Here is a 26,403-nt window from a genome sequence, read left to right on the forward strand (position 1 = left end):
ATGCCAGGAAGAGATCACTACAAAACAAAGAGAAAAAGAAAACATAGAACAGATAAGATAAACAGAAAGTACAGATTTGCATGTACACCTGAATACGTCACTATTTACACTCAATATAAATGATGTGAATGCTCAAGTGAAAAGGAAGCCTTGCTAGACTGGGTTAAAAAACCAAATCCATCTCATCTGTACTCCGTTTATAAGAGACATGTTTAGATTATACGGATAGAGAAAGATTGAAAGTATGATGATTAAAAAAACCCCACACCATGTAAATGCTAACCAAAAGAAACCTATATTAATATTAGACAAAATAGATTTTAAGGCAAAAAGTGTTACTACAGACAAGGAAGATCACTTTATAATGAAAAGAGTTTCAAGTCACCAGAAAGATATTATAATTTTTATTTAACTAGTAATATAGCTTCAAAGTATATACATAAGGCAAAACATGACAGAACTACAAAGATAGACAGATACACAATCATAGTAGTATATGTTAATATACTCTCCTAAAACTGATTAAACAAGCAGACAAAACTATCAGTAAGGGTAAAGAAAACTGAACAACAAAACAGCAAATACATTCTTTTCAAAAAGAGATGGAGGATTTTTAAAAAAGACTATATTGGGCCATAGAGCATGTCTAAAATAATTCTAGAGTACTGAAATAATATTGAATATATTCTCTGACCACAAAATAATTTTAAAAAGTGGTAACTAGAAAAATCCACATCTTTGAAAATTAAGAAACTTCTAATAAACCAGGAGTCAAAAAAGAAGTATTAATAATAGTGAAAATTAGAACACTTTTGAACTTAATGATAAAAAATACTACATATAAATATAAAAACTTGTATGCTGCAGCTAAAGCAGTACTTAGTGGGAGATTTATAATCTTAAGTGTGTATATTAGAAAATAAAGAAGACTACAAGTTAATTCCCTAAGTGTTTATCTTTGAAATTAGTTAAAGCAACACTAACCCAAAGGAAGCAGAAGGAAGGGAATAACAAAGATAAGAGTGGAAATCAATCAACTAGAAAGCAACCATACAATAGAGCATAACAACAAAGCCCAAAGATGCTTTTTTGGAAAAAAAAAAAAAAAAAACAGTTGAGAAACCTCTAGCAAGGTTGATCAAGAAACAAAGAGAGAAGGCACAATAACCAATATTAGAAATGAAAAGGGGACGTCACATAAAAAAGGTAGTAAGATTCGTGCTGTGAGACCTAAAGTTCTTATGAGGTTGTCTAAAATGAAAAAACACGTCAGCCGGGCCTCTGGTAGCTCCCTGTGTGCTAAATGTGTCAGTGACAGGATCAAACATGCTCTCCTTATTGAGGAGAAGAAAATCGTTGAGCAAGTATTGAAGGCAAAAGCACAGAGTCAGAAAGCTAAATTAAAAATGAAGCTTTTTTTGACACTCTCTTCAATAAGTGGTGCTGGGAAAACTGGACAGCTACATGTAAAAGAATGAAATCAGAACACCTCCTAGCACCATACACAAAAATAAACTCAAAATAGATTAAAGACCTAAAAGTAAGGCTGGACACTATAAAACGTCTTAGAGGAAAACATAGGCAGAACACTCTTTGACATAAATCACAGTAAGATCTTTTCTGACCCACCTCCTAGAGTAGTGAAAATAAAAACAAAAATAAACAAATGGGACCTAATTAAACTTAAAAGCTTTTGCACAGCAAAGGAAACCATAAAACGAGAAGACAACCCTTAGAATGGGAGAAAATATTTGCAAGCAAAGCAAATGACAAGGGATCAATCTCCAAAATATACCAACAGCTCATGCAGCTCAATATCAAGAAAAACAAACAACTCAATCGAAGAATGGGTGGAAGACCTAAATAGACATTTCTCCAAAGAAGACATACAGATGGCCAACAAACACACAAAAAGATGCTCAGCATCACTAATTATTAGAGAACTCCAAATCACAACTACAATGAGGTATGACCTCACACCAGTCAGAATGGCCATTATCAAACACTCTACAAACAATAAATGCTGGAGAGGGTGTGGAGAAAAGGGAACCCTCTTGCTCTGTTGGTGGGGATGTAAATTGATACAGCCACTATGGAGAACAGTATGGAGGTTCCTTAAAAAACTAAAAATAGAGCTACCATATGATCCAGCAATCCCACTACTGGGCATATACCTTGAGAAAACCATTCAAAAAGACACATGCACCCCAATGTGCATTGCAGCTCTATTAATAATAGCCAGGACATGGAAGCAACCTAAATGTTCATCAACAGAAGAATGGATAAAGAAGATGTGGTACATATATACAATTGAATATTACTCAGCCATAAAAAGGAACGGAATTGTGCAACTTGCAGAGAAATGGATGGACCTAGAGAATGAGTGAAGTAAGTCAGAAAGAGGAAAACAAATATCATATAATATCACTTATTTGTGGAATCTGGAAAAATGATACAGATGAACTTATTTGCAAAGCAGAAATAGAGACACAGATGTAGAGAACGGATGTATGGATAGCGGGGGTGGGATGAATTGGGAGACTGGGATTGACATATATACACTACTATGTATACGACAGATAATTAATGAGAACCTACTGTATAGCACAGGGAACTCTGCTTGATGCTCTGTGGTGACCTAAATGGGAAGGAAATCCAAAAAAGAGGGGATATACGTATATGTATAGCTAATTCACTTTACTGTACAGCAGAAACTAACACAACATTGTAAAGCAACTATACTCCAATAAAAATTAATTTTAAAAAATGAGAGTTTTTTGAGTACCAAAAAAAAATCAAAAAACAAAAAAAAGGTAATAAGAGGATAGTAACAATGTTATACCAATATTTTCAGTATATCGATGAAATGGAAGTGTTCTTATTACTGACTGAAGAAGAAACAGAACATCTAAATAGTCCAATAACCCACTGAAAGAATTAAATCAGTAGTAGACGATCTTCCCACAAAGAAAACACCAGTTCTCAGTGGCTTCACCAGTGAGTTCAAAGAAGACATAATTTCAATCTTTTATAAACTCTTTCACAGAATTGAGAAAGTGAGAAAATTAGCAAAAGTGACACCCAAACTGAACAAAGAGTATGAGGAAGGAAAACTGTGGTCCATTCTCATTCATGAGCACAGAGGCAAATCTCCTACACAGACTGTTACCCAACTAAAATCAATCTGTATGTAAAAAGGGAGTGATCAGTTTATGAGGAGTCTATCAGATTGGTAAACTTTAAAAAATTCTGACAATACCAAGGGTTGGTGAACTCGCATTGCTGATTGGCAGTTAGAGGCAGGCGCATCCTATGACCCAGGGATTCCACTCCCGGGTGTACACTGTGGAGAGATACAGGCGCGTGTGCATCAAGAGGGCGCTTGTGCAAAAAGAACCATAGCAGCATTTTCCACGATAGCCAAATGCTGAAACCAACACAAATGTCTGGCCACAGTAGGATGGATATCTAAATTGTGGTCTAGTCATTTAGGGTAGTCTACAGCGGTGAGGATGAATGAACCTCAGCTGTGGGCAACGGCATGGAGGACCGTCACAGTTCAGAACGCTGAGCGAAAGAAATAAAACATTACAGAATGTATATAGTATGATTTCTTTTGCATAAAGTTCAAAAACAGGCAAAACTAAACTATATTGCTTAAAAGCAAGACACGATCATTACAAAATAAGGATAGTGGCAACTTTTAGGAGTCAGGGAGAGAGGGGTGTCTGGGGAGGTGGCAGGTTTTAATTTCTTGGCCTGGGTATTGGTTTAACTGATATTTATTTCATAATTTTTTGTTTAAACAAACATGTTTGCATGCAAATACATGTTTATATGTACACATACATATATGTATATGTATGTTTTATATACTTTTCTGTATCGTTCACAGTGAAAAATATAAAAATACAATAAAATAAAGGGCATGGAGACTCTCTCTGAAGAACAAAACAGATAACTAGATTCTGAAAGTGAAGGAAGAGACAGAGTGGGAGTGCAGGGAACAGGCCTGGTGGGCTGAAGTTGGGGAAACAGAAGAGATTTTGATGGAATCCGGACAGTGAGAGTTTGGAGTGACAAACTGATGAAAAGAGCATTTATCTTCCCACCAGTTCATAACTCCGGGCCATATCTGCCCAACCACTGTCAAAGTCTTCTTGGGCCACCTCCCTGAAGTGGTCTGCGCATAAACAAGCACATAGACAAATGTGTGTGTTGTACACTTGATACACTATTATGTGTCCCTTGCTGTCCTTTTCACCACATATATTCTATGTGACTTTTGTAATTAGGAAAACCAAGAAGAATATTTTAAATTTGAGCAGGGCAAACAAACACATAATAGAGACAAGTCCCTTTTACATGCCTGAACCGAAGCTCTATGTGGCCCTGGTTTATGTGAGGACTTGGGCAGCAGAGGAAAGGAGAGAACAGGAGCGCTGTCGACCAGTCGATCATCCCCTGCCCTCCCGACCACCGCCAAGGCTGGCCCAACTAAGGGATGCAGAACGTGGATCCAGAGGCCCCCTGGGCGGAGCCTCCAGCACGGATATGGGGGCGGGGAGCCCCTGGCAGGCAGGGCCATACCTCAGAGTTGGCCGGCACCACAAACTGGGAGGGCAGGCTGATGTCGGGCACCCTGCATTCCGTGGAGAAGGTCACCGAGTAGGGCAGGGGGTTCTCCACCTTGATGGAGGCCGACGTGCTTTGCCGGACAGGGCTCACCATCTCGATGGTTTTGATGATGCCTGAAGGGATGACCTTGAAACTCACCACGTAGTATAGGAACTCGTTGGTCACCTCGTTTCGGAAGATCACCTGGGTTCACAGAGAGAGTGGGAGGAAGTGGGGCAGAGCAGAGGGGTTAGCCCAGGGTCCTCCGCCGTCTACACGATCCTTCTCCCTGTTCGCAGTGCGTGAAGCACAGGGACCAGGCTGACACAGGCCCTCCCAGCCCCTGTGAACCCTGCCAGCCAGCCCTTCTCTTCAGGTATTCCGCTCTGGCTTCTCCCAGGTGAGAGAGCATGAAGGAGCCTGGGTTGCTTTAGGAGAGGCTAGTGCAGCACCGTCTAGTGCTGAAGATGGTGTCCCCAGTGGGGACAGCTGAGTGGCCCTGGAGAACAAGCAAGACCTCAAGAGGTTCATGTTGTGGTGGGCTTCACTCCAATTCCTGCTGCTGCTGGAATAGTTAATAATAACAATAATGATAATGATAGCATCTAACACTTGATTACTGTGTACTAGGCACTGGAAGTACTTATTTAATTCATACAGCTTGTAGGCAACATGACTATTCCCCTCACTGGTTTTTCTAAACATGAGCAAACGGGCTTAGCAAGTTATTATCTTGTCACCTGCAGAGTGGTATCAGAACCAGGATTAGAACCCAGGCTGGCCTGACTCCAGAGCTCACACTTGTAACTGCAGTGCGTTGTCCCCTCACCCCTATGTCTGACCTGTTGATAAGCTGCTCCCCTTTTTCAGTTCTTTCCCTGGATGACTAATGATGTTGAGCATTTTCTCATGCGCTTCTTGGTCATTCACATATTTACTTCTGTGACCTAGAGTCTACTCCAGTTTTTTGCTTTTTTTAATGCCTTGAGCTGTTTATCTTATTACAGTAGGTGGTAATAGTTCTTTACATACCTGCCTTTTTACTTTCAATCTCTTCCTGTCTTTAAATTGAGAGTGCTCTGATACCCTCTGTATTTTAATTGGAGTGTTTAGTCTTTTACATTTAAAGCAATCATTTATGTGTTTGGGTTGAAGCCAGCCCTTTTGCTATTTCTTTTCCATTTGTCTCTTATTTTTTCATTCCTTGCTTGCTACTTTCCTGCCTTCTTTTGGATCAATGTGTAATCTTTTGTAATATATTTTATTTCCTCTACTGGCTTCTTACCTATATTTTTAAATAATAGATTTTTAGTAGTTGCTCTAGAGCTGACAACACAGCAGTCAGGAAATTGTCCCAAGCCAGAGAGGACAATCACAGGACTCACTGCATAGGTTTCTCTTCTCTCTGATGGACTGCAATGTTGTGCTGACTGTTGTCCGAGGCCTAAGAAGAGTTACCTCAGATATTTTGTCCAGTTTTATGGTTGTTTATAGTGAGGGTCTAGTTACTCCAACGTAACTGGAAGCAAAAGTATTTTTGACTTTTAAAACACTTTTAGGTTGTTATTGTTCATTTCAGTATATATGATACTGTAAAGAGATCCTGTGATCTGGGTTTGTTGTCATTTTTACCTAAAATTTTACTTGTATTTTATTTATTTTTTAAAAAATAAATTTATTTCTTTCTTTATATTTTTGGCTGCGTTGGGTCTTCATTGCTGTGCATGGGCTTTCTCTAGTTGCGGCGAGCCAGGGCTACTTTTCGTTGTGGTGCACAAGCTTCTTATTGCAGTGGCTTCTTTTGTTGCAGAGCACGGGCTCTAGGCGCACAGACTCTAGAGCGCAGGCTCAGTAGTTGTGGCTCACGGGCTTAGTTGCTCCGTGGCATGTGGCAGGCGGATTCTTAACCACTGCACCACCAGGGAAGTCCCTTCACTTGTATTTTAATAAATATATTTACTGGTATTTTTCTGTTCATACCTACAGTTTACAAATAGCTCTAATTCTCTTCCTACCCTTCTCTATGAATGAGAAAATCTCTTACCTCCCCATTTGCTTCCAAACGAAAGAAAATTTTTTTCATTGCCTTATTTTTTCCCTCCCCTTGCTATTTCCTATATTGAGGTCACATGAAATATTAATTTCAGATTTCTTTTCAACAATTATTTGAAATTACCTATCAACTTAATTTTGATTCTTTGTTCATTGTATCCTGTACTTTCCTCTTGGATTCATTTACAAGAGGAATCATTTTGCTAATTAGAATTAATGTTTCATATTTTCCACTGTATCTGTTAACGTAAACATAAATTGTGTACAAATTATAAAAAGAGAAAAAGAAAATTTTTAAATTTTGTAGCACTTCTTTCAGATAGGGATTGTGTATATGGGTTGGTTACTTCGAGTCTTTGCATGTTTAAAAGTGTCTTTATTTTGCTCTCATGATAGTCTTGTCTGGAAAAAGCATTCGAAATTGAAAGTCATTCTAAACAGTTTGAATAGATTACTCTATTGCTTTTGGTATTCAGTGTTGCCATGAGAAATCTGATGTTATTGTGAATATTACTTCCATCTATTTTCTCTAGAATTATTTAGGACTTTCTCTTTTATCCCAGTTTTCTGAAATTTTGTTCTCATGTACTTAGATGTGAGTCTGTTTTTCCTTGGTTGGCAACTTGGTGGGTTCCTTCAGTTAGAAGACTCAGACTTTGTCAAATAGCTCTGGACATTTTTTTTCTCCAATTATTTCATAGAGTATTTTCTTCCTTTTATTATGTTGTTTTTCTGTTTCAGGAGCTCCTATTAGATGGGTATTAGAACCTCTTGATATATATTTTATGTCTCATATTTCCTTTCAGCTTTATTGAGATACAATTCACATGCTATACAATTCACCCATTTAAAGTGTACAGTTTAGTGCTTTTTTAATACATTCACAAAGTGATCCAACCATCCCCACACTCAATTTTAGAACATTTTCGCCACCCCCAAAAGAAGCCCTGTCCCCAGTAACAATCATTCCCACTTCCCCCAATCCATCCCTTATAGTCCTACGCACCACTAGTCTACTTTCTGTTCCTATAGATTTGCCTATTCTGGACATTTCATTTAAACAAAATCATATAATATGTGGCCATTTGTGACTGACTTTGTTCACTTAGCATAACGTTTTCAGCGTTCATTTCAGTGTTAGCATGAATCAGTACTTTGTTCCCATTACTTTTTATTGCCAAATAATATTCCATTGTATTTATCTATTCACTAAATTGATGGAAATTTAGGTTGTTTCCATTTTTTGGCTTTTATGAATAATGATGCTATGAACATTTATGTACAGGTTTTTGTGTGGACGTATGTTTTCACCTATTTTGGGTATAAATTGCTGAATTCTATGGTGACTCTACGTTTATCCATTTGAGGAACTGCCTGACTTTCTTCTAAAGCAGCTGCACTATTTACACTCCCACCAGCACTGCGTGAAGGATTCATGTTCTGCACACCCTTGCCAGTACTTGTTATTATTGCCTTTTATTCTTGCCGTTTCTTTGTGCTCACGTGCTACTTTTTCACTTTCCCTAGGTGGTTCCATCCTCCATCTTGGCTTCAAGTACCACCTGTAAGCGGGTAATTCCTCTATAATTCTCTTCAGCCCTGACCTCTCAGTGAGCCACTGATCCATATGCTCTTTTTCTTTACAGCACTTAGGCCATTTTATAAGTATGCATTCATAGTGCAATTATTTGATGAATGTCCATCTCCCTCCACTGGACTGTGTGTTCCAGGAGAACAGAGACTGTGCCTACTTTTGATCATTGCTGCATTACCAGCAAATAGTGTATAGCATATGGCACATGTGCTCAAGAGATGCTTGTTCAATTGACGAATGAATTAGGACAAACCGCTCATGTGTGAAAGACCCTGAGGAGTCTTAGAGTCGATGGCTCTAAGCTGAATCCTGGCTCTGATGTTACTAGCTGTGTCAAGGGCTCAGCATGATGCTGGACACTCTATAAGCCCTCAGAACAGGGATCTTTTGTTATTATTTTTGTGGTCTGGTGTTTGCTGGTCCACTGTTACCTACTGCTTAAAGATTTTCATGATTCTGCCACCTTGAAGGCTTGGAATGGACCTACACGTTGGCTGGCTAGCCCTGCAATCTGGTCTCATCTTGAAGAGTCTGGGAATCCTGAATGCCTTTGCCTGGTCCCTCTAAATGGTCAGCCTAACAGGATAACGCTAGGCTGGCTGTGAGAGGGCATCTTCACTCCCAACACGGGGATCATCAGCCTCAGGGTCAAACCTCCGGGGTCCCAGGGCAGTGCCCTTAACATGTGGATACCTTTGCTGTGTACAGTCCCTCCTTGTGGGAAAAGAAGTTCAGCTTGTAGTCTTTCTTGGAGGCAGACAGCACATCAATATAATCAAGGCCCTTTAAGGTGACACCTAGGTCGGGCTTCTCCGGTTTCAACATTTCCACAATGACCTGGAATCTGGGGGAGCACAGGGGTGCAAGAAGAGAGGACAGACAAAATGAGACAGTTTGCCCAAAGGAAAGAAGGCAAGGTGCCATCTCCACTCTTGATTTCATGGAAAGCACATGGGTCCAGGGTTCTAATCTTCACTTTGTCACTAACAATAACAGTAACTACCATTTACTAACCGCCTATTTTGTGCCAGAACTGAGTCGGTGCACCACGCGCGTTACATTACAGGCTTTTAGTCCTCACAGTGCCTGTCGGAGGTACCTCTCGTTATCCTCTCCATCTTACTAGGGAAGAAATTGAGGCTGAGAGAAGGAAGATGACAGCTCAGTTAACAAGGCCTAGTTATTGGCAGAACTAGCATTTCAGCTTGGGTCTGGGCCTTTATCCACTATGCTGAGCAGGCAGTTCTCTTCTCCCAGCCTTTGGCTTCTTTTCCATAAAAGAAGGGGACCAGGCTGGTTGGCCTCAAGCTCCTCTAGGTCTTCTGTTCTCCTCCACTCTCTGGATCTTGTACTGCAAGTACAAGACCCAAGGGACGTCCTCCTCTGGCCAGTGGCTTAGGTGATAAGACAGGGCTTTCAATAATAACAACCACAATTATCGTTTTGATAATAATAATGACAGCTAACATTTACTGAGCACTTATTTTGTGCCAGGCTCTGTTCTAGGAGATTTTCAAGTTATCAGCTGGTCACAGAGAGCGCTGAACAGGAGACTCGCTCTGGGGCTCAGTTGAGCAATGCCTGGCCACAGCACAGAACTTTGACTCTTTAGCCCCCACTGTCCTCTAGGGGCCCTGACCAGGGGAGGGGCTAGGCTCGACGGTGCGAGTCCTCCCCCCCGTCTCCCCCACTTCCTCACCTCTGGGGCTTGTTCAGCCAGTTGGTTATTGGCAGGAGCTCAGTGTAGGGCGTCTTACATGGCACTTCACGGTAGATATTGGCCACGGCTTTGGGGAGCTCGGGAGTCCCATGCAGTACATACAGCCAGCCGGTCCCATCTGGGAGGGGGAAGAAGAGGGTGCCCTAAGAGAAGAAGAAATGTGGTCAGAATGACACAGAGGGTCCTTTATTAGCTACCTCTCAGGCATGGCAGTAGGACAGGATTAGTGGAGGCTCTGCAAATAAGCATAACACTTTTGGAAAGCAGCTTGGGAATATGTTCCCAAGAGTCATAAAAATGTTCATGTGTATTTGAACCAGGGATCCCATCCCAAGGAACTTACTGAAGAAAAACCCCTACAGCAGAAAAAGTTACATGTATACATACATGTGTATATTAGAACTACTTATATTGATGAAAATTTAGAGATAACTTAAACATCCAACAACTGGGGGATGTTAAATAAATTATGGAACTGTCATTCAATGAAATATTAGTCAGTCGTTAAAAATGATTATCACAAAGATTACATAGTTAAATAGAAAAATGCTCATGATATAATGTAAAGTAAAAGTAAACAGGATGCAAAACTGAGGATGCTGTGATGGTAGCTATGGCTGTATTTGAATAAGGACTGGTAGTGAAGACGGAAGAAAACAGCTCTTTTTGGGGAGGGGAGGTGGAAGACTGTGGCTTCTTTTTTTTTTTCATTTTTATTACAGTCACTATGATGCTATTTGTGCACTTAAACTAAGTATCAATTGCTTGATGCTTAGTTGAGGACTCCATTTTAGAACTGAGCCCCTGGTTCCAAGAGAATCCCCTAAACATGAAAATACATGGACGAAAAGGGAAGCTGTGGACTTGATAAGCTTTGGACATGATTCCCCGTGGATCCAATATCATTTGTGGGGTCCCCTCTTGTTTTAACATTCTCTCTCACACAACTCCTCCCTCCAACCATGCCAGGAAAACAGTGGGGGAGTTGGGGCTCAACCTACCTGATGCTTGCGGTTCTCCACATTCAAGGTGCGGGGCCGGTAGGTAATCTCATAGGGCTTGCTTTGCTGATGGGGCTCCAGGGTGATGAAATCGGGCCCCTCCCAGTGCTCGCCTTCAAAGATGGGGTGCAGATTCCAGGTTTGGTTGGTGTGGTTTGAAAGCATGATGGTCTGTGTGTGCTTGGAGCGTACCTGGCAGGTGAAATTCACCACCTGGAAGAAAACAGGCACTTTAAGCAGGCAGTGGAATTTACAAATCTGGAGTTCAAGGAAAGGTTCAGGCCATATATATATATAGATATCTAGATATCTATATCTGTATCTATAGATATATAGATATCTATCTATATCTATCTATCTATCTATCTATATCTACCTCTCTCTATATATATTTGGGTGTTGTCAGTATAGCAATGTTTTTTTCAGGCCAAGAAACTGGATGAAATTATCAAGAAGTAAGTGTATTTAGGAAAAAAGAAGGAATTTCAGGACTAATTCCTGACTGGCGTGTTCCAATGTTAAGAAAAATCAGAAGAGGAGACAAGAAGCAGCAGCTAATAAGGTGGGTGGAAAGCCAGGAGAGGGTGGTACCCTGGAGGCCATGTAATGAAGGAAGTGCGTGAAAGAGGAGGGGCTTGTTCAAGGTGTCAAATGCTATCGACAGGTCAAGTAAGATGAGCCATGAGAACTAGCCATTGAGCTTAGCAACGTGGACAATGTCGCAGTGGTGTGAAGAGAGTTAAAGAGATCACCAGTGGGATGAGAACAGAGTTTAGCAAGAGACCCACACATATATTATCAATTGGTTTCTGACCAAAGTACAAAGGCAGTTCGGTGGAGAAAGGATAATCGATTAAATAAATGCTGCTGGAACTGGATATCCATGTACAAAAAAAAATGAATTTTGATTCCTGTCTTACACTACATATGAAAATGAACTCTAAACAGACTGAGGATCTAAATTTAAAACTTGTGTCCTGAATATACAGAGAGCTCTCAAAACTCAATAGTAAGAAAACAAACAACCCAAATAAAAATAGGAGATCTGAACAGACACTTCAACAAAGAAGATATATGGATGGCAAATAAGTACCTGAAAAGATGCTTAACATCATTAGTCGTTAGGAAAATGCAAATTAAAAACCACAATGAGATATCACCACGTACCTGTTAGAATGACTAAAATTAAAAAAAACTGACCATATCAAGTATTGGCAGGGATGCGGCACAAGTGGAAATGTCAGACGTGGCTGATGGGAATGTAAAATGACACAACCACTTCGGAAAACAATTTGGTAGGTTCTTAAAAAGGTAAACATATACCTACCCTATGACCCAGCCATTCCACCATTACATACTTACCCAAGGAAATGAAAGCATATATTCTTGCCAAGACTTGTACACACACATTTATAGCATACTGCATGATTCCATTTATATAACATTGTTGAAACAACAGGAGATGGAGATCAGGTGTCTATGACCATAAGCAGTGTTGCCAGGAACTATCAGGTTTCCAGTGTTAGGTTTCCAGGAACAGGGCTAGCAGAGGATTAACCCAAGCCCATTTTTTTCTTCCTTCCTCCCTTCCTCCCTTCCTCCCTTCCTCCCTTCCTCCCTTCCTCCCTTCCTTCTTTCGTTCTTTCTTTCTGTACGCGGGCCTCTTACCGTTGTGGCCTCTCCCGTTGCGGAGCACAGGCTCCGGGTACACAGGCTCAGCGGCCATGGCTCACGGGCCCAGCTGCTCCGCGGCATGTGGGATCCTCCCGGACTGGGGCATGAACCCATGTCCCCTGCATCGGCAGGTGGACTCTCAACCACTGCGCCACCAGGGAAGCCCCCCAAGCCCACTTTTTAACCATAGAGAAAGCGAAAGGTGTTCACCCCTTACTTAAAGAGCTTATCACAGAATTTGATCTAGCCCAAGATGTCAATACAACCTTCCCTGAGAATGAGATGCTTGAGTTGAGAGCTGAAGAATAAATAGGAATTAACTAGATGAAGAGGGGGAAATGAATATATCAGCGGTGGAAACAGCATGTGCGAAGGCCCTGTGGTAGGAGGGAGCAGGTCTACATGTTTGATGTGGGCACCAAGGACTGTTTGAACAGGGCCACTTGTTTCTAGAAGGCCTGACTGAGTTCTCCTGTGGGGCTTGCTGGGCCCACTCTGGCCACTGGCCCATCTGTGGGCAGCACCTACTGACCTCTTTTACCGAAGGTGGTCCCACGCAGACTCCAGACAGGGTTAGGCTCAGAGGACTGCCACCCTGGATGAAGCAGAGCAAGTTTTTATGGAGGGTCTCCTTGCCCACCTCAGTAGGATGGTAAGTCACTTCGAAAGAAACCTCCATGCCTGCGGTGATATAGCCCTCTTCCGGGCTGATGGAGAAATGAGGCTCAAATTTTCTGGCATCCCATTTAAACCTTTTCCAAGACAAAAGGAGACAAAGTGGTTTACTAATATCCTTGGGGTGTCCTCAATCCTGCTGAGAAAAGAGATTTTGCCTGTGCTTTTAGCTGGGAGGTTCAGACTACTGGGCAAAGCAGAGGCAGTGGGACAAAGGCCAGGTCATTCCTGGGTGGGATCTCCAGGCTCTCCCTTGGGGCTGAGCAGGGTGGGAAGTGGCACACTGAGGGGCATGTGCGTGAACACGCTTACACGTGTACCCGAGGTCACACAGCTAGGATGTGGTCGGGCCAGGACTGGAACCCTCCTGAGACTGTGGCCATAGCTGCTCCCTGCACTGCCTCTCAGGTCTGACCAGGGGGGTGGAGATGATCCCTTCACATGACAGTTGTCCCTATTTTTGGTGGCACTGGGATCCGATGGCCCTGTGTGGTCACCCCCTCTGTGGTCTGGCACTTGGTCCAGGTAGGACACAGAGGGTGGATGGTGCAGACCAGTGCTTCCAGTGCCAAGGCTGCCATACCACAGCCTCAGGGCACTGTTCAACCGAGGTCGGTGTGAAGGGTGCCCCCTGCAGGTGTGTGGTGCGCAGCGGGCACGGCGATGGCAGCATTCCCCAAGTAGTGCCTGGGTGGGTCCCTGCTGGCAAGTCATATAACCACTTTGAGCCTCAACTTCCTCTGTGAAATGGGGACAATATCTTAACCACTTTAGAGGGTCCTGGGATAGTTAAATGGGAATCCAGGCCCAGAGGGCTCTCCTACCTCGCACCCATGTCGCCTGTGTTCAACATGAGGACGCGACGCGTGGCTTGTGTCTGACACACGACTGTTCCGAAGGGAAGATGTTTCTGGTCCAGGGAGATCTCCAGGGCCTGGCAGCAGCCGCTGAGGAGGAAGAGGGGCCGCAGGAGCCCCATGCACTCCATGAACACCTCTTCGGAGAAGGGAGGGACACGCTTCTTCGGGGCGAAGTTGACTTCCAGCTTCCGGACCTCTTTGGGCTTCAGGGTGATGTTGCGGGATGGTGTCAAGGTGATGACCTGGATAAAATGACAACGAGCCTCAGCAGCTGAGGGTGGGGTGCTCCTGAGGCTCCGTTTCGGGGGGTCCTGCTGCTGGGACCGCATCAGGCCAGGTGTAATATCATTCTGCCCTCTCACCAGCTGTGTCACCTGTGGTGAGTTACTGAAACTTTCTGTGATTTACTCTACGGTGAAGACCCAGACCACCCGTACAAAACGTGTGGCACGTAACAGGCATTCAATCAGTGTTAATTCTCTTTCCAACCCCTTGCAAATAACCCCGTTCTCTGGTGGAGGAAACAGTAAGAGCAAGTAGAAAAGACTCAGTGCGCCGGTGGTTTTCAAGGCGCGCTCCCTGGGCTCCCTGCATCACATTTCCCAGTGTGCTGGTTAAAAGGCAGACTCTTGGGTCCTGCCCCAGCCCAAGAGAACCAGTCTCCTTGGGAGAGCTTGGAACCTGCATTTGAGGACTCATGTGTTCTGAAGTTTGAGAACCGCTGTTGGAACTTGATTATAAGGGGCTGCTCTCTCCCCTTGGTCCTGGTAAAAATCAAATCAAAATCAGCTTGAAGGAAGTCAAGCCCTTTTCATCCTTGAGCTCCCTTCCGTACCACCGGAAGCGGACTGTGGCGGGCAGGGAGGGGGGCGGGGGGAGTGAGATAACGGCTGAGAATCACAGTAGGAAAGCGACCTTAGAGATTTCTCAAAACACAATGATGGAAGTGACCCCCCGGGGTGACACTGCGGTCCAGGTCATTCTGGCAGCTTTCGTCTCACACTTCAAGAGGCAGAACTGGTGCAGCCGAACCGTGAGGGGCCCTGACCCACTGGAATGAGGACTTTACTTTGGATTAATGAGGAAAGGGAAGCAGCAGGTTTTCCCTCTTTCTCTGGATGGCAAAGTGGGTGATGCGGGGTCCAAGGACGAGATGCCCACTGGGTCTCCTGCTTTGGTATGACCAAAGTCTATGTCATATTCACCTTACTATGGACTGAATTGTGTCCTCCCAAGTCCATATGTGAGTAGTGTTTGGAGATGGGGCCTTTGGGAGGTAATTAGGTTTAGAATGAGGTCAAGAGAGTGGGACCCTAATGATGAGATTAGCGCCCTTATAAAAAGGGACACTGGAGAGCTGGAGCTTGCCGTCTCTCTGACATGTGGGGACACAGCAAGAAGGTGGTCGTCTGCAAGCCAGGAGGAGCGTCCTCACTAGAAACTATGTTGGCACCCTGATGTCAGACTTCCAGCCTCCAGAACTGTAAGAAAATAAATGTCTGTTGTTTAAGCCACCCAGTCTGTGGTGTTCTGTTATGGCAGCCCAAGCTGACTAAGCCACACTTTTATATTTCCAGCACGTAGCACTGACTTACTGAGTAAATGTAAGAATGAATTGAATGAAGGGATGGATATAGTCCATCCTCAAAATGAAATACACCTGGTCCATCTTCAAAGGGCCACCCAAACACTGTGAGATGGGTAGACGGCAGCCAGGACTGTAGCTGCTCTATTTAGGGAGCTCGAGGACATGGATTTGGCAACAAGCATGCTTCTTTCACACAGCGGATTGGAGTGGAAGGAGGGACAAGCTTTCGGGGGCAGATGAGTGACGTATATCGAAACATACTCTTCCTTTTGGTCCAAGAAGCCCACTCCTAGGAGTATGTATTAAGCAGAGGGTCATGGATTCACACAAAGTTTTGTTTACATGGATATTACAAAGCTGCTTATAAAAATAAAAAATCAGGAACACCTGAGATGAGCAGAAACAGAGGATTGGTCCATCTGCATAACGGAGGTATAGAGGCACAAATGACATTGAATGTTTAGGAGCTATTTCAATCTGGGAAAAGCAGGTTTCAAAACAATCTGAATGTTAATATTTTATTTTAAAAATGTGTAGGAAAAACAGGGGAAAGATAGGTACCAAAATGTTAAGTGATTATTTCTGGGTATGAGATTATAGGCGAAATGTTCTGCTTTGTGATTTTCCGTATTTTTCAAATTTTCTGCTGTGATGATATATGTATATTCATTAGAGCCCAGATCTTCTGAATCCAGCAAGGGCACTTCTCTTTCTACATCACTGTTGCCCTCTAGAGGCATGCAGCCTCTCCAAGCCTTGGTTTCCTTACATGTAAAATGAGAATCATAGAAGCACCACCCTACACTGTTTCTGTGAAGGTGACCAGAGGCAGCACAGGGAGAGCTCTCAGAACTGCCCGGCACACTGAAGGTGCACGAGAACCGCGGCCATCCCTGTCATCGGGGCGGGGGGTGGGGGGAGGGATGGGGCATGAAGATGCCACTAGGGGCCCGAGCACCAACCTTGGGGTCCTGGAGTTCTGGAATCGAGAACAGGGCTGACAGGTCAAATGTGAGCTGGGCTTGGCTGTCGTTCATGATGGAAATCGTTTTCTTCGCCACCTGTCCAGGCAGGACAGCTCCTAACTTCACAGTCTTATTGGCTGGATTGAGGACTAAAATCTGTGGGACAAGAAAGAGAGCAGGGAAGGAGGGTTCATCAGTTAATGAGAAAAAGAAATACGATATGGGTACCCTGGTGAGGCAAGGCTGCTTCCTTCTCTTTCTGTGTCCCTCATTCTTCACATTGGATGGGCATTCGCCCACTCAACAAACATTTATGTGCTTAAAATGCCCACTAAACAACTTGTTGCACAATCACATAATTACGGCTGGGTTCAGAGATGTTAGGAAGGAAAAGCTCAGGGTACAAGGGGCTGAGCCAGCCTGGGGGTGAGGGAGGCTTCCCTGAGGAAGGCATGTCCCTACTGAGAGCTAAAGGAAGGGTGGGATCCTGTGGGTTTGCGTCAGGGGGGTGTGGGGCTGGATCCCGAGGGAGGAGACAAGCTGTGGCGAGGCCCTGAGCTGGAGGGAGTGGACTGGACTCCCAGCCCGTGGCTGGGAGCGAGAGGGAAACACGGGAAGACAGTTCGGAGAGGGGTCAGGCTTTCTTCTGGGAGAAGTGGGAAGCCAGTGCAGCCTGGAGCAGCCCCATCAAGTGTGTGTCTTGGGAGGGTGCCCTGGCTCACTCCTCTGTGGAGATGGACTGGAAGAGGGCAGGAGAGAGAGCCTTTAGGAGTGAGAGGTGATGGCGGCAGCGGAGGTGGGAGAAGCACGTACATTTCGAAGTCCTCATCTGAAGTACTGATCAAAATGCTGACCTGGATCAGGCCAAGGTCAGGCTGGGCCTTGTCCTCCAGGATGACGTGGCCCACACGAATAGCACCCACTGGTCGCTGTCATTTGACCAGTCACTAAACTACACCCCTCCCCTATACGCTCTTTCTATCCTGCCCATATGTTTCCATTTTGTGTACCAAGGCAAGGGTCTCCAGCCCCACCCTGTGAACTCCTGGAGGTGAGAGAACGTGCTTAAGCCTCCTCTGCAGGATTTCTGCAAAGCACCTGACACAATGGGTGCTGAATGAGGGATGAAAGAATGAACACTCGAATGAATCAATGACATCAGAAGGGACCCCATCACTGGCGCGGGTGCAGACACACCAGGTGGCCTGGTCCTGTTGCTCTCCGGCTTGATGGGAAGGCTGCCGGAATACACCCCTCCCGTTTTCTCTTGGCTGCTGAAATGTCCCATGCATTGCCGAGGATCTTGGAAGGTCTTCAGTTTTCCAAAACTCCCTATGAAACGCAAATACTCCTACCAGACACTGGGAAGAAAGGGATTAGCAGCAGGACAGGACCAGTCCCTTCCTAGTAGGAGCACCTGGTTAGAAGGAAGGCCCTCAGTCAAATAGGATCCTGGGAGCTGTGGCTGGCTGGAGAATGTCAGTCTGTGTGGTGTTAAGGAAAAATGTCCCATGACTGAAAGGTTTGTCTGCATACAGAGCTTAAAACAAGTCTTACCTCGTAACCTGAAAACACTACACGCCCTAATGTGGGACGAAGAGGACATGCTTGGGATGCCGCATCTGATAGTCTCAAACTTCTCCAAGAAAAAGAGTGTTTCTCCAGTGACCTCCTGTGATTACTTGTATCCTTTGATACAGTAAAGTTTGGTATTGAACGAGATCTATGTGATTCACTTGGGTCTGATCTGACGATTCACCCCTGGGTGGGACTGGTTGACCCCCTGACAGAGCAGCTTGGGGGCAGGAGACTTGGAGGGGGTGGAAGGTGGGCTCAGGTGGGCAAAGAAGGGCAAGAAGGAGGGGCGCCCAGCCCGAGGATCTCCCCAACTGGCTCTTACCTTCATTTCAGTGCCTTTCCCTTTGATTTCAACTACTTGTTGTGAGAGCCCATTGATTTCAAAGGGGATGAGTTCTCGATAATTGATACTTTCTCGAGGATAAAAGATGATGGGAATCTCCAGTGTCTTTCCTGGCTTCACCACATCAACTCGGAAGTTCACCTCGAGGTGGCTGGTGTTGGTGTACAAACACTCTAAGCTGGAGAAGATCACGAGGAAGGTGTGTAAGCTCTCGGATGCCTGACCCAGTGGCGGAGATTTTGTCCCTTGTTTCTCTGAGCTGGATCCACTGCTTGATGTCCTGCCCAGTTTTCCTGGAGTCCAAATGTAAGGGCTGGAAGGGACTTCAGCAGTGATCCAGCCCGTGGTCTCCCGGGCACTGTCGAGTTACTTCCCCCACATCACATCCAGAGATCCTGGCAGAGCCGGGCCTCAAATGCAAAGTCTCATGACCTTTTGCCCAGTGCTCTTTTCACTTTCTTTATCCTCTCTTCCTTGATAATGCAGCTCATGGTTTTGTACCCTTTCATAAGAAGAGGGGGCTTCCTGAAGTAACTGGGTGGTAAAGCACAGTGGGGAGGAGTATGTGTCCAGAGTCAGACAGACAGGAGTGTGGATCCGGGTTCTATCCCTAACTAGCCATGTGACCTGAGAACCGTTTACTCAGCCCATCTGGGTCTCTGTTTCCTCCTCTGTAAAATGCGGGTAGTGATGGCTACCTCATAAAATTGTTGTGAGGATTAAATGAGATAAAGTGACTAAATCAGTCACTAGACAGGGTACAGAGGAAACATTCCAGAAAGGTGAGCTATTATTATTATTGCTAATTGCTCAACTGGAAGGGACCTTCAAAGATCATGTCCACCCCCCTTCACGTGTGGGCAGGAAGCACGAAGACCTCCATTACAGCCCCTCCTCATCTGCCTTCCAGGTATTTAGAGAAGGACTCTGGCTGAGGCAATAAAATAGAGCGCCACGCCTTAAGCAAAGCAAGACTCAGATTAAATCAGGCAAGGAGGAGTGTAGGTGGATAAGATTTTAAATTAGTATTTAAAAGTACATGACACTCTTGTAATTTAACGTTCAGGAGAATCATCATCATCGTCACCAGCACCATCACCACCATCACCACCACAACAGTAGCAGCAGATAAAAAAAACTGAGCATTTCCTATGTTCCGGGCACTGTTCTAAGTACTCTCTCTAAAGGAACTAATTTAATCCTTCTAATAGCCCTGTGGGGAGGTACGACTATCCCCCACTTCAGGCAAGGAGACAGAGGCACAGAGAGTTTAAAAATTTTGCCCAAGGTCACATAGCTAGGGAAGTGCTGGGATTTGAACCTAGACCTGTGCTATGTGATATGGTAGCCACTAGACACACGTGGCTCTTAAAGTTAAAATTAATTAAAATAAAATAAAATGAAGTTCTGTTCTGCAGTGGCACTAGCCACATTTCAAGTGCCCCACAGTCACGTGCAGCTGTAGGCTACCGCACTGGACATTGCAGACATACAACATTTCTGACACTGAAGAAAGTTCACTTGCAGAGTACTAACCTGGAGAACTTTGAATAAACATAGGTCTCTGGGCCAGTTTTGTCTTCTTAGGTCTGGAATAGGGCCCAGAAACCTGGACTGGAACATTCTACACAGGGATGGCACAGAGAGGCTGGATTTGAATCAGTTTAGATCTCAGTTTAGATCTGCCATTTACTGCAAGGTCACTCGCCTAAGAAATTAACTTTTTAACCCTCCAAACCTCAGTTCCCACATATACTACATGCGGAAAATAAATGGAAGCCATCGAACCTCTTGTCAGGTCACTCGGCATCGCCCTCCTCGTTTCCAGAAGAGGATTTTTTTTTTAGCAGAGTAGCTCATGGCTATCCAAGTATGAGTGTTAGCGGCGGGGAAAGGAGACTCAGGATTCACGCCCACCTGTGTCTGAGGCTTTCCCAGAATCCTTCCTTTCCTGTCCTGGCAGGACCCCACCTGTGTGGAGGCTGTAGGACCCACAGGAGTGGCAGAATCATCTGGAAGCTCTGGGAAGTCTGCTTACCTCATAGACGTCTCTTCCTTGCTGGAGACAACTAGGATTTGTTTGTATGGGGGCATCCCAGCTTGGTAGATGAAGCAGGTCCCAAAGTTGTAGCTGGTGAAGGAGAAATGGACGGCTGGGCTCAAGGCACAGCCCGAGATGCTACACAAAAATGTTGGACCATGGCTGATCTGTGGGAAGGGAACGGCAGGTGGAGTGTGGTTAGAAGTGAGAGGAAAGGGCCCTTACGCCCTCAGGTGAAGGAGGGGAACAGTCGAGTGCTTAAAAAAAATTCAGGTCTCAGGGCACCATCTGCAGAGATTCTGATGAACAGTTTACATGTTTATTTAAGGAAAGCAAGGTGGACTACTCTGCACCTGGGCCTGACATTGGCTCTTGCTTTGCTCCTGCAGCGATGATTCAGCCTGAAGGCGGAGGGGTGTGCAGAGACTGCCAGTCCTTACCCAACAGCTGCCTCCCAGGGCCTCCTCATTAGCAGGACTCTGGCTGCCAATGTGCCTGGGAAACATGCTTGACTTCCCATCCTTCCTTGCAGCTAAGGGTGGCCATCAGACATAGTTCTCAAGACAGAATGCTGTGAATGCGTTCAGTGTCGGACAATGTTAAATGGTCTCACCTTGATTTTGAGTTCCAGGCCCTTCAAGACACATTTCTTAAATGGCTGGAAAGACAGGGAGGCCTGTGCACTCTGCCCCACATCCACACTGCCATCCATGGGTGAAAATTCCAAGTACTGCAGCAGGGACTTGGGGCCGGATAGCTCCGCCTGGAAGCTGAAGTTGAACTTGCCGGTGTTGATGAAGCTGAATTCACACTGGACACATTCATTCAACGCCACCTGAGAGAGAACAGAGTTGAATGTTGAGTGAATGCAAACCATGGTTCCCTTCTGTGGGGTCAGGATACGCAACACGTTGGGGGAAAACACCCTGTGGGAAATAGTGAAGGCAGATGATTTTCGTGAGTTGAGTTTCATTAGCTCAGAGAGTAGTCAGAGAGCCCAGCAAGAGCTACTAGGTGAGAAGAGTGAGATGACAATTTAATTCCTAGATCTCATTTGGTAGCAAAACATCCTTCTGTAGGTTTAAGACAAGCATTTCCCCCTTCTCTCCCATCTCTCCACCCTCTGGAAAGTAAAATAAGCTTTCACATCAGAACCATACACATTCTGGGGGTGGAGCTGCTCCTGGCCTGTTTCTGTTCTCCTGGTCTCCCCGGCATTTGAAACAGAGATTCAGCGACTATTCACTTGTACTGCTTTTCCCAGCCAGTGTGGAAACAGAGAGAGCGAGGCCCTCTCTCATCTTTACCTCATAGAAGTTGAGAGTCGTGGTCTGGTTGGGAGTCAAGAGAGTGACGGTGCCAGTCTTGTCCTTGCACTTGACCTCTACATTCATAGAGTAGCCCTGAGCCTTGACATTTAAGGTCAGAGGGTGGGCTTTCTTTTCCACATTGCAGATCAAATTGAAGTTCACTTCTCCTTCCTGCTTCGGTGTGAAGAAAATATCAATTGGGAACCTGGTTGGGGACGAAGACAGCAGATTAGATGACTAGACCAACCTGTTAAAGAAGGCTGAATACTAAACTATTATACACTAGGAGGAAAAGGCATCCTAACTCCAAATCACGATGAATTTTGAAGATTTGCCAGGCACGGCAGGCCACTGCTTTATGGATTTGCAAACACAGTGGATAGCAAGGAAAAGAATATAAACATAAGAAAATACTGAGAACAAGAGCTTAAAGTTCTCAATGCTCTACAATTCACTAGGAAAATTGACAACAGGGAATAAGTAGGACAGAGATGGAATTGTAATATCTAAATTTTAGAGTGGGGAGAGACTTCAGGGACGGGGCACTCAAAGGGAAACCGATTCTCCTGGCTGGTGGGCCTGGGACCCTGCCATGTTGGGCGAGTGCAGTCCTGGGGGCCTTCCTTTCTGTTTACCTGGACAGCGGTGGGACCCAGCCTTCCATGGGACACACGACCAGGCTGCTGCTGAAACCTTCAGAATATCGGGAGGTGTCCTGGAAGGCAAAATGGAACCTCTGCTCCTCCTTGTTGATGATCTTCACGGTCTCCCTGGCCTCTCTGCCTGGAGGGGGAAACACTGCCCTCAGGGAGGCCTCGTGCCTGCTCCTGGCCCACCTCAGGAGGCACGAGGAAGCCTGCGTAGAAGAGGCTCCGCAGCTTCTTTCCCTTCCTCTTCCCAGCTCCTCGGCCTTTGGCCTCCTCTCTTCCTTCTTTTTGCTCTACAAGGATCCTTCCTGCCAAAGGGACTCTACCTCTTCCTTCTAGAACTTTACCCCATCAACTGCCTGTTCCTCTTAGGTGGCTGCTCTGCCTGGGTCACAGCTCTCCTGGGATCCTCCTTGTTCCTTCAGACCCGATGCCTTCCTGCTTTTGTTAATGGGGGCTGGTAGGCCCCTCAGCCCTTCCCATATCTCTGTAAACAACCCCTGCATCGGACTCTTTCGAATTAGGCTTTGGGTATGTCACCAGCGTGCTGACAGGGCCCTGACTAATACATCTCCTATCACTGTTTTGCTTTTTCTTTTTTTTTTTTTTTTTTTTGCGGTACGCGGGCCCCCCACTGCCGTGGCCTCTCCCATTGCGGAGAACAGGCTCCGGTCGCGCAGGCCCAGCAGCCACGGCCCCCGGGCCCAGCCGCTCCGCGGCACGTGGGACCCTCCCTAACCGGGGCACGAACCCGCGTCCCCCGCACCGGCAGGCGGACCCTCAACCACTGCGCCACCAGGGAAGCCCTGTTTTGCTTTTTCTTACTTTCCTTGACTATTGTAGAGCATTTATTTTTCCACATGAACTTCAGAATCATTTTTTCCAACTCCCCCCTCACCCCAATCATTTTGGAACTAAGGTTGCCAGATTTAGCAAATAATTTTTTAGTATAAGTATGTCCCAAATATTGCATATTGCTTGGCATTCTGAACTACTATTCATTGTTATCTGAAATTCAGATTTAACTGTGCATCTTGTATTTTATCTGACAACCCTAGTTGGGATTTTAATTGAAACTCGGTTAAATTTGCATTTAATTTTGGGAGAATTGACAAATGTTCAGATCTTGTTTGGGGGCATTTTAATAAGATTTTATAGTTTTATTCACATAGGTCCTGTGCTTTTCTCGTTACATTTATCCTTAGCTATCATATAGGTCTTATGAATGGAATTTTTTGTTTGTTTCTAGGTGCTTACTGCTAAAAGAAAGAGAAACCATTGAGTTTTGCACACGTCTTGCATCCAGTCATTCCTACATTATCTTGTTGATTCTAGTAGTTTGTTTTGCTTTTCTCTAGAGTCTCTTGAGGTTATCTATGTATGAAGTCATCAGCAACAGCATAATGAGATAATTTTGCCTCTTTTTTCCCCAATGTTTGTCAATTATTTAACTTTCTTGTTCTATTGTATTTGCTAAAATCACTAAGAAAGTGTTCAATAATGACGGTGATAATGAACATCCTTGCCTAATTCATGACTTTAATTGAAGTGACTTTAGTAGTTTATTACCAGATAATATCTGCCCCTTGATTTTGGTTAATCTTCTTTATTCACGTTTTTCCCTCTATTCCTATTTTACTATTAGAGTTTTTGTTGAGAATGTCTGCTGAATTTTAGAAATGACTTTTCAGTATATATCAGTATGATCACCTGGTTCTTCTTTAATCTGTTGATGTAACAATTATATTGAAATGCAAATATATTATATTATATTGAAATTAAATTATATTTAATTCCTAGATTAAACCCTGTTTGTCTTATTATTCTTATGCTACATTGCTCATTTATTTGTTCAAAACCTTACTAAATGCCACAATCTCCTCCTATCTGTTTATATGTATCAGTATAAGAAATGTATGGAAGTAATACACATCACATTGTTAACACTGGTTTCCTTTGACAGAAAGGAAAGGATGAGATAGAATGGGGGGGGAATGATTATTACATTTTTCCTTATACAACACCATATTGATTGATGTATAAAGAATATTACTTTTATAAATAATAAAATCTAATGAATTACTAAAAAATCCTCTGACTTTAGTTGTATTTTACACACACACACACACACACACACAAAACATCACATCCATGTGATAGATTCACAGTGTTATAAGGGACTTGCCAATCACTTCCTTTATGTCCTTCAAGTCTCACCTCAAATGTCACCTTCCCACTGCCCACTAGCATTCCTTATTCCCCTACCCTGCTTTATTCTTCTCTGGAACACTTATCAACATCTGACATGCTATTCATTTTGCTTTGTCATGTTTTGGTAGTCTGCTTCCTGCTACTAGAATGTAACCATCATGACGGTCGGGACTTGGGCTTTGTCCATCGCATTCCCAGCTCACAGAAGAGTGCCTGGCTCACACAAGGGGCTCGGTAATATTTGTTGAGCTGGATAAAAGTGTGAAAGGGTGGCAGAGAAATGTGATCACTTTGGCACAGAACAAGAAGCAAACAGATACAGCCATAACCTGGGGGCACATGCAAGCAGGATGGGGCTGACGTGGGGATCTGGAAATAAACATAGTCAGTCCAGGCCCCAAAGGAATCTTCCAAGTAGGCTCTGTAGCAAGCCTCCTAAATTTCCTTAGGTTATTGGTGTGTGGGTTTAGAAGACACTTGATGGAAATTAGATTGAGAGGTTGAATATTTTGTGGCCTTGTGAATAGTGATAGAGGCCCTCTGACATGCTTCTGGAAGGCACCAGGAAGAGCTCCCTGCCCATGTCTGCTCCTGCAGCGCATTGCTGGGTTGGTCCCACGCCCCTTCCCCACAGGTCATGCCAATTCTAAATATAAACCAACAGGGCAGCCTTACCAATGAGGAGACAACTGAAGTTGAGATGTGACTTGTCCAGATTGATGAGAGGGTCAGTGGCTTTGCCTACCAGCAGGAAAGGGACTGTGATGTTGTGTTCGGGGATTAAGAAAGTCCAGAATGCTTCCGAGATGTCCAGATGGAAAGGTGTGAACTGGAAGATAATCTGAGAAGACAGGTTGGAGCAGAGCAGTTAGAGGCACTTCTGTGTGTTTACTCCATGTGCCCTTAGAGGCTTGCCAGCCCTGGGGTTATGCGGGTGGACACTACCAGGTCATCACTTCCTTTCTACCCTCTTTGTAAGGGCACGTAAGTTTAGCTGTAACAGCAACATCAATCTCTGTTTGCCCAGCCCACCAAGTATTTCTCAGGGGGTCTACCCCACTCACAGGCTCTGCTGGCTAGGCTACCATATTTCATGCCATGTCTCTGGATGGCATGTAAAAATGGAAAGATTCAAGGTGGAAGCTTGTAATTTGGGCTTTTCCTGAAAAGTCTGGGAGAACCAGCAACGCTGAGCCCACTGCTCTGTATGGTGACCTTCCAGAGAAGCACTGTGGCCAGCCAGCCCTGGTGCCCATCATTCCCTATCACTGTCCCCTTGGCCTGCGTCATTCATTTGTATGGTCTTCCTGAAGGCAACTGAATTCGGAATTTCCGTTTCATGGATTTATTTCTGCCTCCCAGATTCTCTGTGGAATTTACAGGACAGAGAGTCCACAGATCTGTTTTGGCCAGCAAGTTCGTATTTCTTTAAGTGTGTCCCTCTGCTCTAAATCACTGTGTGGACATTAGGACTAAACCATGGAACATGACTCCACTTTTCTGTTTTGCCCTTTGGCCTGACCAAGT

The 26,403-nt window shown here is 44.6% G+C and overlaps 1 protein-coding gene across 1 annotated transcript in view; it reads right to left on the bottom strand.

Annotated features, from left to right (window-relative positions):
* The window catches only part of HYDIN (HYDIN axonemal central pair apparatus protein), a 433,086-nt gene that overhangs the window by 7,170 nt on the left and 399,513 nt on the right, over window positions 1-26,403 (bottom strand). The window contains exons 73-85 of the mRNA XM_073796828.1: window positions 25,552-25,717; window positions 22,654-22,801; window positions 22,016-22,223; window positions 21,322-21,543; window positions 20,706-20,875; window positions 18,647-18,845; window positions 16,744-16,902; window positions 14,158-14,435; window positions 13,191-13,410; window positions 10,985-11,197; window positions 9,963-10,126; window positions 8,957-9,107; window positions 4,591-4,821 (exon numbers count right to left, since the gene is read on the bottom strand). Of these exons, the coding sequence (XP_073652929.1) occupies window positions 4,591-4,821; window positions 8,957-9,107; window positions 9,963-10,126; window positions 10,985-11,197; window positions 13,191-13,410; window positions 14,158-14,435; window positions 16,744-16,902; window positions 18,647-18,845; window positions 20,706-20,875; window positions 21,322-21,543; window positions 22,016-22,223; window positions 22,654-22,801; window positions 25,552-25,717 (2,529 nt within the window). The remainder of the gene's footprint in view (window positions 1-4,590; window positions 4,822-8,956; window positions 9,108-9,962; window positions 10,127-10,984; window positions 11,198-13,190; window positions 13,411-14,157; window positions 14,436-16,743; window positions 16,903-18,646; window positions 18,846-20,705; window positions 20,876-21,321; window positions 21,544-22,015; window positions 22,224-22,653; window positions 22,802-25,551; window positions 25,718-26,403) is intronic.

Source organism: Tursiops truncatus, chromosome 19 (assembly GCF_011762595.2).
Source record: "Tursiops truncatus isolate mTurTru1 chromosome 19, mTurTru1.mat.Y, whole genome shotgun sequence".
Classification (NCBI taxonomy): domain Eukaryota; kingdom Metazoa; phylum Chordata; class Mammalia; order Artiodactyla; family Delphinidae; genus Tursiops; species Tursiops truncatus.